The sequence below is a fragment of the Cetorhinus maximus genome, chromosome 28 (assembly GCF_964194155.1).
Source record: "Cetorhinus maximus chromosome 28, sCetMax3.hap1.1, whole genome shotgun sequence".
NCBI lineage: Eukaryota > Metazoa > Chordata > Chondrichthyes > Lamniformes > Cetorhinidae > Cetorhinus > Cetorhinus maximus.
The window spans coordinates 13267539-13280918 of NC_135906.1; the positions used below are offsets into that span (position 1 = coordinate 13267539).

The following is a 13380-nucleotide window of genomic DNA, read 5'->3' on the forward strand; positions in this document are numbered from 1 at the left end:
CATGACTGGTGAGCAGTCTTTTCCATTTCTTAAGATTCGATGTACTCACGGTAACAAGGTGAATTGCAGCATGGGAGCTATTTTACTGTCGCCGCCAAATGTAACGACTTGATGGAGTGGACAGGTTTCAACAAGATACAGGTAAACCTTACTACGGAGAGCTTTTCAGGTGCTACACGCTCTATCAGGACTCTCGTCAGGAAGCCCCACCCCACCCCAGGATTGCCCGCACTTAAGGCTCATTGACCAGAGCCTCCCAGAACATCACGTGACCCCCCTGATAGACAGCAGGAGGGGGCTATACCTTCAGTTACTACAGAAGTCTCCTAATGCGTACACCAGGTTTAGGAGGCAATTCTGGAGCAAAGAACATTGGGGGATACAATGAGAAGCTGGGAGGGTGGGTTTTGTAGAGAATGTGGGTTGGCGGGCGGGCCTACAGATCCTAACAGGAGCAGGAAACGATTGACAGTTGGAGTCTCTTTTTGTTTTCCTTTAAAAAAAGAATTAGGCTCAGGGGTGGCCTAATAGAGAGCATTGAAATTAAGAAACACATCTTGCTAGAACGGATACCGAGAGCATACTTCCTCTAATGGGGAAGAGCATCACTGAAGGTCAACAATATGGGATAGTCACCAAGAAATCCAGTAGGAAATTCAGGAGAAACCTCTTTACCCAAAGTGGTGAGGACGTGGAACTCGCCACCACAGGGAGTAGTTGAAGCGAATAGCATAGACATATTTAAGGGGAAGCACAACAAATATATGAGGGAGAAGGGACTAGAGGGTTAAGGTGATAGATTTAGATGAGGTAAGGTGGGAGGAGACTCAAGTGGAGCATAAGTGCTAGAATGAGCTTGGTGGGCGGAATGGCCTTTTTCCTGTACTGTATTATCCGATGTAAACCCATGTAGCAGCAGTGTTACTGGTCGATATTTTTGTCCCTTTTCTTCAGTCAAAAAGGTAAAGAAACAATCTGAAAATATCCCATTGCGGATCCCTGTTGTCCGTACAATTTTATGGAGAGCGGAATATTTTATTCAAAGGGGAGTGGGTGCCAATATTCTCCAGTTCTGAGTTGGGATAGACGGTAAAGGAGATGCTGTGGTGAAGGGGGACTGGTGACTCATTCAGCTGCAGTTCCTTCCTGCGCCGCGTTTACCAATACAGCTTGAGGAGACAAGATTTGTAAGTGCTGCTGAGTCGAGGTCGGTGTGTAGACATTATTGATTTCTGACGGACATTGAGACCAGCAACATGAAAACAGCTGCACTGCCACTCTTGCTGAGTAAGTCCCATTATTTGTCAAAAGTGTTCGAAGCGAATTGAAATTGCTTATCAGCTGCCAGCTGTACTCAGGGAAGGAGCAGATGGGTCCGACGGAATGATGAATTGCTCAGCGTGCTTTTATGCACAAGTTTGTAGGCTGCTGGAAGGAAGGGACTGCAGTTGATACAGAGTCTCTTTGGGTTGAAAGGAAAGAGGAATAAGTTAGCAGTAGGGGTGATTAGCAGAAGGGATGTGTTAAATTAGTCATTAAACCAAAAGCTGGGAGGCTATGGGAGATCATAACAAAGGGTCATAGGAATTAGAGGGACAAACGACGGAGAAAGCATTTAAGTTAGCAAAACAACTCAAGGTGCCTCAAAGGAGCATAATCAGACAAAGGAAATCTAAATGCGACCAAGAACTTTGTCAAAGAGGTAGATTTTAAGCAGCATCTTAAGAGAGAGAGAGCTGTGGAGAGGTGGAGGCGTTTAGAGAGGGAACTTCAGCGATTGTGATCTAGTTCGCTGGAGGCACAGTCCCTGTTGCTGGGGTAAAAAAATTGAGGACACCCAAGGGGCCAGGATTGGAGCTCTCGAAGGCTGGGGGAGCTGGAGGAGTTGGCAGAGGTAAGAAGCAGCGAAGCCATGGATGTAGTTCACATGTGGGCTAGAATTTTAAAATCGGGATGTTGCAGGGCAGGAGTCAATGCATGACAAACAACACAGAGAGGATGGACAGATGGGATTCAGCATGACTTAGGATATGCGCAGCTGAGTTGTGGATAAGTCGCAGTTTATGGAGGGTGGGAAAATGGCCGGGAAAGAGTTGGATTGGAAAAGTCTGAAGGTGTGAAGAGTAGGGACGAGGGTTTCAGCAGTAGGTGGACCGAGGCAAAGGTGAAGACGGATGACGATACAGTGGAGGTAGATGTCCGTGAGATAGAGTGAATATGGAGATGGAAGTTCAACTCAGGGTCAGACAGGATGTCAAGGTTGTGAATAGTCTTGTTCAGCCTTGAACACCAACTAAGTCAGTGGCACAAGCAGAATCAGTGGGTTACGGAGTTTGTGCAAGGACCAAAGGCAATGACTTCAGTCTTCCTAATATTTAATTGGAAGGAATTATGGCTTATCCAGGACCGGATGTCGGACACGCAGTTTGAAAGCACAGCAGCTGTGACGGGGTCAAGAGAGGTGGTGGTGAGGTAGAGTCCAGTGCCTCCAGTGGACATGTAGAACCTGATGTTGTGTTTGCCTGTGAGGTCAGCCAGGGACAACATACAGGCAAGACAAAGGAGGCAGTTCAAGATAGATCCTTCGGGACACCAGAGGTAACTGTGCAGGTTTGCGAATGGAAGCCATCGCAGGAGATTCTCTGACTATAACTGGATAGGGAAGAGTGGAGCCAAGTGAGGGCAGTTCCACCCAGCTGGAGTACAGAGGAGAGGGATTGGGGCAGGATGGTGTGAGTTACCATGTCAAAGGCTGTAGACAGGCCAGGAAGGATGAGGAGGGATAGATTAACAAGGCTCCAGGCACATAGGATGTAATTTGCGACTTTGGCTATGGCCTGTGGTCAGTGCTGTGGTGGGGGAAAACCTGATTGGAGAAGTTCGAACGTAGGCCGGGATTTTCCGGTCCCAACAGCGGGAGACATCGTCACGGGCGGGGCAAGAAAATTCGGAGAGCAGCCAAAAGCCAAATCCCTCCAATAGAGTTGTGGATCGATTGAACGTGGACCTACTAGGTGGCAACATATTCAAGAGAAATATGGAGAGGAAAGGGAGGATTGGAGATAAGACCACATCTGAGCTAGTGTTCAGTTTTAGTCTCCATATTGCAGAGTAGATATTTAATTATTGGGTTTAGGAGCTGGGTAACAAGGCAGCCTGTTAAACTTGGAGCGATGTGTATTGACTACTCTGGGTCTTTACTCTGGTAAGAAGAAGGATGAGGGATTATTGGTGGCTAATGTTTCCAAAGAAAAGAATTTGGAACTGAGAATGCTCTTCTCTTGGCCACACGATCCGAAGCTTAGGGATCGCATTGAACAACAGATCACCATAGCGGGTGAAGGAATATTGGGTTTTAACAACAGAATGGTTGACTTCCTGTTATTAAGTAGGATGCATGAGCATCAGCTCCAGCAACAGAGTAAGGAAGCTGTTGGGAGATTTGGAAGACCAGACTAAATGAGCTAGGAGTCTCCCGGCAAAAACACTAATATGCTCACACCACCCGGTGTATCACTCAGAGACAACACCATCTGGTCTTGGTCTCATGTTACATTGAAACATCCAATGAGCCTGCCTCACGAGGAACAAATTGATATTTGCAGTCCGCTCCAGCGGTTGTACTGGTGGCTTTAGGAAGGTAGGAAGGTGAGCAACAGTGATGCTATGAGGAATTGAGGTTTAATAAATTTGGGCTTTTGCTTGGGAAAAGTTGACTTTAGCATTTACTGCTTGAATTTGTTAAGATTCTGGAGAGATTTCAACAAACCTGTGCAGGCAAATTGCCGACTCTGGTGGTGGGTTCAAATACCATTTGTAAATGAGCAAGTTAGAAATGAGGATAAAATTCAGGGGAATCTTTTCACAATATGTGAAATAAGCTTAAAGTTAAGTCATCGAACGGATAGTATGAATGGGTTCAACGGACACTAAATGCACTTCTGTAGAGAAAACGGTTTCAAGGATATGATGGAAGGTGACAGGGGCAGTAAGGAGAGTGGGCGGAATTGTCCCAAAATTGCACTAAATGCGGCAATGGACGTGAAAAAGGACATTTTACCTGCCAGCCTCAATGGTGGGTTTTCTACCCCCACTCTGGCCACTGGAAGCCATCAGCCACTCCGGCTTAGGAGGTGCTGGCAGTGTTGGTCAATGCGTATAAGAGGTCGGCCATCCAGTGCAGGGAGAGATGAATGATCTTATCTGTGCTGTCAGGGTAAGTCAATCATCTCATCACTCTAAAGTCACCCACTCACCAGGCCATCACCTCTCACTCACTGCCAGCTCAAGGGACATCACCACTCACTGTCTGTCACACACTCTCACATCTCCATCTGGCCTCATCTCCTCTGGAGACTGCCTCCTCATCCCATCCTCACGGTTTCACTCAGCACACACACACACACACACACACACACACATGCCTGGCATCCTTCTTATTTGGCCTGGCACGCGCCTTGCTCACATTCTCTCCATCTGTCTTTATACAGGACAAGATCGCGCACAATCAACGGGAGAGGTTCCACACCCCAAAACTATCCACCCTGGTGACCTCGGGAATGTCCGACCGATCCAAACCCCATTTTCCTGTGACCCCATCATCTCCAGCTCCACAGGCTGAGGAGGGTGCACCTGGCCCACAGCAGCTCACCCCCACCCCCCACCCTCCGCAAAGCAAGCCTGGGCCCTCCAGGTCTCGGCCCTCCTAAGGACGCTAGCCAAGGTCATCACAGACAAGGCATAGCTGTCAACAGGCTGCCTCCACCTCCGCTGTGGATATTGGGGAAGCACCAAGATGTAGTGGCAGGATTAGGAATGTTAAAAACATGTATTTGCACAGCCTAGGCATGGGTGTTAATCACTTGTACATAATGTTCACTATTACGAATATACAAACAAGGAGCAGGAGTAGGCCATTCAGCCCCTCGAGCCTGCTCCGCTGCTTAATAAGATCATGGCTGATTGGATAGTAACCTGAAATCTGCATCCCACCCACCCCCTTGCTTACCAAGAATCTATCCACCTCTGCTTAAAAATATTCAAAGACTCTGCTTCCACTGCCTTTTCAGGAAGAGAGTTCCAAAAACTCATGACCCTCTGAGTGAAAATATTTCACCTCATCTCTGTTTTAAATGAACAACCCCTTATTTTTAAACAGTGACCCCTAGTTCTACATTCTCCCACAAGAGGAAACATCCTCTCCATATCCATCCTGTCAAGACCCCTCAGGATCTTATATGTTTCAATCAAGCCACCTCTTACTCTTCTAAACTCCAGCGGATACAAGTCTAACCTGTCCAACCTTTCCTCATAAGACAACCCACCCAATCCTGGTATTAGTCTGGTAAACCTTCTCTGAACTGCTTCCAATGCATTTACACCCTTTCTTAAATAAGGTGACCAGTACTGTACACAGTGTTCCAGATGTGGTCTCACCAATGCCCTGTACAACTGAAGCATAACCTCCCTACTTTTATATTCAATTCCCCTCACAATAAATGATAACATTCTATTAGCTTTCCTAATGACTTGCTGTACCTGCACACTAACCTTTTGTGATTCATTGTCAATAAACTCTCAAGAATGTCTCCTTGCCTATGGCTCCTTGTTATGGTGAGCAGTGCTTGTGTCACTCAGATGTGAAACCTTGGTTCTGGCATAAGATAAAGGCAGGTGTCTCAGCCCAGGGCCTGAGCACCTCGATGGTGCTGGTCATTGCTGCCAGAATGTAGTGGGCAGGTGTCACAGAGTTCCATCATTCTCTCTGTGGGCTCTCAGCACCTTTAAGGTGGGGCTGGCCCCCATCTCATCAGCATCTGTGTCTGATGATGCTGTGGTCCTGAAGGGGACAGGTGCTGAAGGCGGACAAAGGATCAGGTGCATTTAAAGTTTCATGGCTGCGTCTCTATGATATGACCCTGATCACAGAGCGCAAGTGAGCTGCCCTCGGCCAGACAGGAGTCAGACGCTCACAAGGGCAATGTGGATATTTATGGAGTGTCCTCACTGCATCTCGTCATCATCCTCCACAAATTCTTACGGATATGAGGGCCTCAAGAGCGAGCCTGCCTTGTCTGGCCAGTGCAATGGCCTCATCACCAGCATCCTCGCCTTCGAGGACCTCATCACCCTCATCCCCTTTGACGTCCTCCTCATTGGAGGGGACATGCAGAAGTTCCGTCTCCTCCACAGCCAAGTCCTGCCCCCATTGCAGCGCCAGGTTGTGTAGCACACAGCTGGCTACGATGATGCGCGACACCCTCAGGGGACCGTTTTGCAGTGGCTCCACCGGACCTGTCGAGGCACCGGAACCTCATTTTCAGTAGGCCTATTGTTTGCTCCACCAAAATCCAGGCTGCGGCCCGAGTCTGGTTATACCGTCGCTCTGCTGCGGTCTGAGGCCGCCGCACGGGCATCATCAGCCACGTCCTCTGCGGGTAACCCTTAACCCCGAGGAGCCAACCCTGCAGCTTCTGTGGACCCTGGAAGGTTTCAGGGATCTGAGAGCTGCTGAGGATGTAGGAGTCATGGGGATGCTTCCTGGGAATCATGTGCAGACCTGCAGGATGTGTTTTGTGGTGGTTGCAGAACATTCAGCGAGTGGAAGCCTTTGCGGTTCACTTACCGGAACTGCTTGCTGCCACAGAGATCTGAGCGCCACGTGAGTGCAGTCGATCGCACCCTGCGCCTGTGGGAAACCCGAGATCTGGGCCAATCCCAGCGCTCTTGCTTCCTGGCCTTCCTGATCCTGGGCGAAATGCACAAAGTTCTGTGCCTTCGCGAAGATGGCCTCATGAATGCACTTGTTCAGGGAAGCTCGCGAGATCCCACACAGGTCACCTGTGGAGGCCCGGACGGAGCCTCTGGGGTAAAAATTGAGCGCCGCTGTCACTTTCACCGCCACTGGCAGTGGGTGCCCTGCAAGTCCCTGTGGCACCAAATCCTGCAGCAGGTGGCAAAACGTGACAGACTAGTTCCCTAGACCATGCACAGTCTTTGGCCACACTGGTTCTCAGGCATCTGCAGGGACAAACAGCGCTGTCTGTAGACTCTGGGTCTAGCGAAGCACCTATGGGTGACAGCTCGCTGTGGATCTCCAGCTGCATGCGCAGCAGGCCCTGTCTATCTTACCTTTGCTGAGCCAGACACCTCTGCTGCACACTTCTCCTTCTTCTCTACTCCCTGTGAACCATGAGACATACCGCTCGATTAGCGGGGCCCATGATCCTGATGTTCTCCTCCTGCAGGATCAAAGAGAGAGAGACACGTGGGTTAGCATATGTCTCCTAAGGACCTTTCTTTGTTAAGTCTCAGGCTCCGTCTGCATCTCAAGGCCTCTTCAGACATGCTAGGGAGTGCTGGATACCACTTGGATGGCCAGTGTGTACTGCGCTGCATGGCTGTCCGAAACCCCACCCACCTCCGCCCCACTCAACCTGACCGATTGGCAGCAGCTTTGCCCATTGAACTGCATGCTGTGCTCTCAGCTCAGGCACAGGCATTCTCCTAACCCGCACTGCAAGGCTGCACTGTTAGCTTGAACCATGGGGGAGACTGGTCCAAACCGGGATGGTGACATTGCCAGGGGCTGTGAGCACCTCCACCAGTGACTGCTCCATGGCCAGTTTAGCGAGGAGATTGTACAACGTGTCCAATCGTCCAATTATTCTGCTTCCCCCTATAACACACATTCATTTGCAGGCTGTGTCTGAGTGTTGAGAAGTTCTGGAGCATTTGGTGGCCCTTTCATGCTCTTGAGTGGGGCAGAAAAGCTTCAGAGGCTCCGACTCCGAGCCTGTCAATGGAGCTGCTGCTGAACGGCCTCCACTGCAGAACAATGTTCGCTCCTGACGGGCTTTTCCAAGTGCGCGGCTGCTCCCCTCGTCCTCCGCTCACCCCCGCGCCCTACCCCCCTAACCCAGCATGTGCGCATACGCTTCCATCGGCCTTGTGCCGCTTTGCCCCACCCACACTGGAGCCCTCGCCCCGGCACTGCGCTGAAAGCCAGCTGGAAAGACCGGCTTGCCACCATCCCCCAAACCCCCTCCCCAACCCCGCCGAATGGGCGGCGCCTCCTCCCTGACGTCCTACGGGGGCGATCCTCGCCAGGTTGTGTGCCCTCGCCTCCGAGCTCTCCTCAAAGTTCAGCTCGCCAGGCGCACGCCTTTTAAAGGCAGTCGGAAATCGTGCCGTTCTGAAGTTTCCACCCCCACCCCCCTGCATGTGGGGGTGGGGGGGGGGGGGGGGGGTAAATGCGTTGAAATTAAGTTCCCAACGTTGGATGGTGGGAAAGGTAGCCCGTCATTGACGGGCGGAGCGGACAATCGCAAACCGGTTTCGCGAAGGCGTAAAGCCCACTTTTGGCTTTCTCGCCATATTGTCCGCTTACGCCTGCCGCCAACGGGAGGGTGGGGAATTCCGACCAGCGTCTTTAGAATGTGTTCTAAACCCAGTTTCCAAAATGGAGTCTCCGACTGTCAAACCCGGTGTGGTAGAGAATTAGTTCCATGGCAGGCAGGAGACCAAAGGGCACTGTTAGGAAATCTCCACCTGATGAAGGATGATCAGGTTCGCTCCCGAATGTCGGGCGAAACTTGTTGGCTTTAGACTCTGTGCAAAAAAACAACTTCAACTCAAATAAATTTAGAACGGAATTGGGGGAATTGGAATGGAGCCAACCAGACACAAAGCGGATTATGTGAGCAGAAATCCGACGGTGAAGTTGGAGACTTATCTCAAGTTGGCAAAGAGGCCCACTCATTTCTCAGAACGAATCCTCCAACACACGCTTTCATTTATGCTGTCATGAATTGCCATTTGATACCAGGCTGGTCCTCTTTATGGTCTAACAGGCCACGGTTATCACCTAGCAACCTAAAGCCGGGCAGACCAGAGAAGAAACAAAACAAAAATACCTGGAAAAACTCAACAGGTCTGGCTGCATCTGCGGAGAGGGATACAGTTTGACGTTTCGAGTCCGTATGACCCTTCATCAGAACTAAGACATAGAGAAATGAGATGAAATATAAGCTGGTGGGGGGGCGGGGTGGATGGGTGGGACAGGTAGAGCTCGATAGGGGGCCAGTGATTGGTGGAGGCCAAGAACAAGCTTGATTCTCAGTCCACGCTGAGTGGGTTGATCACGGCTGGTGTCCCCTTGGATCCGCAAGTGGAAGGTTGCCCGGGTTTCCTGCTTCTGCTCCCGCTCCAATGACTGCCTCACCGCACCGTCACCCGCCACACCCAACCCCCATCGCCCCCCCCATCCCCCAAACAATGATCAAACAAGGGTGGGTGGTGGCGAAGGTCGGGTGAGGCTAGAATCGGTCTCCAACAGCGATGGTTCAGTTCGGTGCCCTGCTTTCACGGGACAGCAAGAGAAAAAAGGAAAGAAGTAATTTAATCTACTTGCAGTTGAATAAGATCATTTCTATGACATCATCGGAGTTCATCAGCCTTATTACTCAATCCCTGTCATCAGGTCGTTTTCGCATTGAATCCTGGGAAGGTGAGAGCAGTTCCTTTTTTTTTAAAATGTATAAATTAATGATTAAACTGAAGATGCCTGATGTTAAATTCTCTCTCTCCACCGCACCCCCCCGTCATCCACTGCCAGTCTTCAGCATTGATCTAGCGTGGACCCGACATGAGCTCCATTCCTCTGGACAGCAAGGTCGGCATCAAAATGGCAGCTCAATTAGTAAGTGACTAACAATAAACTATTGATTAAAAAATGCGGTGCTATTGTTATAATATAATGTTCCCATATAAGATATAGAAAGTTTTAATTTTGAATAGTTGTTTTTGAGGCCTACTTGCAGGCCTATAATTACCAACTTGTTAAAGCCCATAAACGTAAAGGGTCAAAGGGGATATATGTTTGCGTTAGTGACTATGATCTTAAATCCTTAACCAACGCCTCAGCATTATAAGATACATAGCGGCTTCTGTTTAAACATGTACCTCCACTTATCCATTCATGTGTTCTCTGCTCAAATAGTTCTTGGCTCAGTGTCTGACGCTTCACCTTCAGCTGTTTTCTTGGCAGTTTTTGGCAGTGGTGGTTTGCTACTGCCCTCCGCTCTCAGCGCTGGGTGAGGAGGCAGGTCCAACGTCCACCCCAGCCAGAGCAGGAATCGAGTCTGAGCTACTGAGGTGTTATTCTGAAGCACGGACTAGCCAACTGAACCAACCAGCTCCGGTTTTAAGGCCGATAATATGTTAAAAACATTACAACTGTGCATGAATCCTGTCCACAGAACCTTACTTATTGTTATAGGTTCGTAGAGTCTTCATAAAATGAGACCATTTGGCCCCCGGTGTTTGTGCTAGCTCATTTGACAGAATGATCCAGTTCCCCCCATTTGCTCTCCCCATAAGAACATAAGACATAGGAGCAGAAATTAGGCCATTCGGCCCATCACGTCTGCTCTGCCATTCAATCATGGCTGATAGGTTTCTCAACCCCATTCTCCCGCCTTCTCCCCGTAACCTTTGATCCCCTTACCAATCAAGAACCTATCTATCTCGGTCTTAAATACACTCAATGACCTGGCCTCCACAGCCTTCTGTGGCAATGAATTCCATAGATTCACCACTCTCTGGCTGTAGAAGTTTCTCCTCATCTCTGTTCTAAAAGATCTTCCCTTTACTCTGAGGCTGTGTCCTCGGGTCCTAGTCTCTCCTACTAATGGAAACATCTTCCCCACGTCCACTCTATCCAGGCCTTTCAGTATTCTGTAAGTTTCAATCAGAACCCCCCTCATCCTTCTAAACTCCATCGAGTATAGACCCAGATGTTCCTCATGTGTTAAGCCTTTCATTCCTGGGATCATTCTCGTGAACCTCCTCTGGACCCTCTCCAGGGCCAGCACATCTTTCCTGAGATACGGGCCCAAAATTGCTCACAATATTCTAAATGTGGTCTGACCAGAGCCTTATAAAGCCTCAGCAGCACATCCCTGCTTTTATATTCTAGTCCTCTCGAAATAAATGCCAACATTGCATTTGCCTTCCTAACTAACGACTCAACCTGCAAGTTAACCTTAAGAGAATCCTGGACTAGGACTCCCAAGTCCCTTTGCACTCCAGATTTCTGAATTCTCTCCCCATTTAGAAAATAGTCTATGCCTCTATTCTTCCGACCAAAGTGCATGACCTCACACTTCCCCACGTTGTATTCCATCTGCCACTTCTTTGCCCATTCTCCCAACCTGTCCAAATCCTTCTTCAGCCTCCCCACCTCCTCAATACTACCTGTCCCTCTACCTATCTTTGTATCATCTGCAAACTTAGCCAGGATGCCCTCAGTTCCTTCACATAAATCATTAATGTATAAAGTGAAAAGTTGTGGTCCCAACACTGACCCTTGCGGAACTCCACTAGTCACCGGCCGCCATCCTGAGAAGGACCCCCTTATCCCCACTCTCTGCCTCCTGCCAGACAGCCAATCTTCTATCCATGCTAGTACCTTGCCTCTAACACCATGGGCTCTTATCTTACTGAGCAGCCTCCTGTGCGGCACCTTGTCAAAGGCCTTCTGGAAGTCTAAGTAGATAACATCCATTGGCTCTTCTTTGTCTAACCTACTCGTTACCTCCTCAAAGAATTCTAACAGATTTGTCAGGCATGACCTCCCCTTGATGAAACCATGCTGACTTTTCCCTATTTTACCATGCACTTCCAAGTATTCTGAAATCTCATCCTTAATAATGGACTCTAAAATCTTACCAACGACCGAGGTCAGGCCAATCGGCCTGTAATTTCCCGTCTTTTGCCTCAGTCCCTTCTTAAACAGGGGGGTTACATTAGTGATTTTCCAGTCCTCTGGGACCCTCCCTGACTCCAGTGATTCCTGAAAGATCACCACTAATGCCTCCACTATCTCTTCAGCTATCTCCTTCAGAACTCTGGGGTGTAATCCATCTGGTCCAGGTGATTTATCCACCTTCAGACCTTTCAGTTTTCCTAGCACCTTCTCCTTGATAATGCCCACCATACTCACCTCTGCCCCCCGACTCTCTTGAATTTTGGGGATGTTACTTATGTCTTCCACCGTGAAGACTGACGCAAAGTACCTATTCAGTTCCTCCGCCATTTCTTTGTTCCCCACTACTACTTCTCCAGCGTCATTTTCCAGCGGCCCGATGTCCACTTTTGCCTCTCTCTTACCCTTTATATATCCAAAAAAAAATTCTTGCAATCTTCTTTTATATTACTGGCTAGTTTACCCTCATATTTAATCTTCTCCCTCCTTATTTCTTTTTTAGTTGTCCTCTGTTGGTCTTTGTAGGTTTCCCAATCCCCTGGTTTCCCACTGCTCTTCACCGCATTGTATACTTTCTCTTTAGCTTTTATGCTGTCCCTGACTTCCCTTGTCAGCCATGGTTGCCTCGTCCTCCCCTTAGCCACGCAAATGATTCCTTTTCAAGTACATGTCCAATTCCTTTTCGAAAGTTACTATTGAATCTGTTTCCACCTCCATTTCAGGTAGTGCATCCTGGATTGTAACATCTCACTGCGTAAAAACACTTCTTCTCCTCTTCCCCTCTTTCTTTTGCCAGTTATCTTAAATCTGTGTCCGCTTGTTCTTGTCCTTCCTGTTGCTGAAAGAGTTTATCCTCATCTGCTCCATCGAAACGTCTCATCATTTGGAAGACCCAAATCTTCCCTTTAGGTTATCCTCTGGAAGGAGAAAGGAGGAGGGGTTCTGAAGTCAGATGCAAATGGGGCCAGTGTCACTCCAGGACAAGCTGTTACCGGTGACATTGCAATCACCAGCCTTTTCTGTTTTATGCCAGTCATTGAGAGATTGTTGCATTGTCAAAACGTTCCATCGTTATCCTGACGTGTCCCCCTCTCCCTGTTCAATTGGATAATGAAGATTCCAGGGGGATGATTATCCTGAGGGATTCTTGTACATTCCATTGTAACCTTGGTTGAAGAGTAGCCAAAACCCCAGAAACAATGAGTTATGACAAATGGCTTTGTTTAAAGTGTCTGCAATTGTTCCGTTGGTAGCACTCTCACCTCTGAATCAGAAGGTTGGGGGTTCTAAAACCCACTCCAGAGACTTGAGCAGTGGTGTAATGTATTATCACTGGGCTAGTATTCCAGAGACACAGGATAATTCTTTGGGGACCTGGGTTCAAATCCCACCACAACAGATGGTGAAAACTGGAATTAAAAGCCCAATGATCACCATGAAACCACTGTTGATTGTTGTAAAAACCCATCTGATTCACTAATGCGCTTTAGGGAAGGAAGTCTGCTGTCCTTATCTGGTCTGGCTGCAGACCCACAGCAATACCCTTCTAAACAAGGTAAATTGGGGATGGACAATAAATTCTGGCCTAGCCAGTGACACCCCCCATCCCATGA

The 13380-nt window shown here is 48.8% G+C and overlaps 1 protein-coding gene across 1 annotated transcript in view; it reads left to right on the forward strand.

Moving 5' to 3' along the window:
* Positions 1–1187: 1187 nt before the first annotated feature.
* The window catches only part of LOC144668815 (adhesion G protein-coupled receptor E3-like), a 55621-nt gene continuing 43428 nt past the window's right edge, over positions 1188–13380 (forward strand). Inside the window, exons 1-2 of the mRNA XM_078531189.1 lie at positions 1188–1287; positions 9617–9700. Of these exons, the coding sequence (XP_078387315.1) occupies positions 1257–1287; positions 9617–9700 (115 nt within the window). The 5' untranslated portion in view covers positions 1188–1256. The remainder of the gene's footprint in view (positions 1288–9616; positions 9701–13380) is intronic.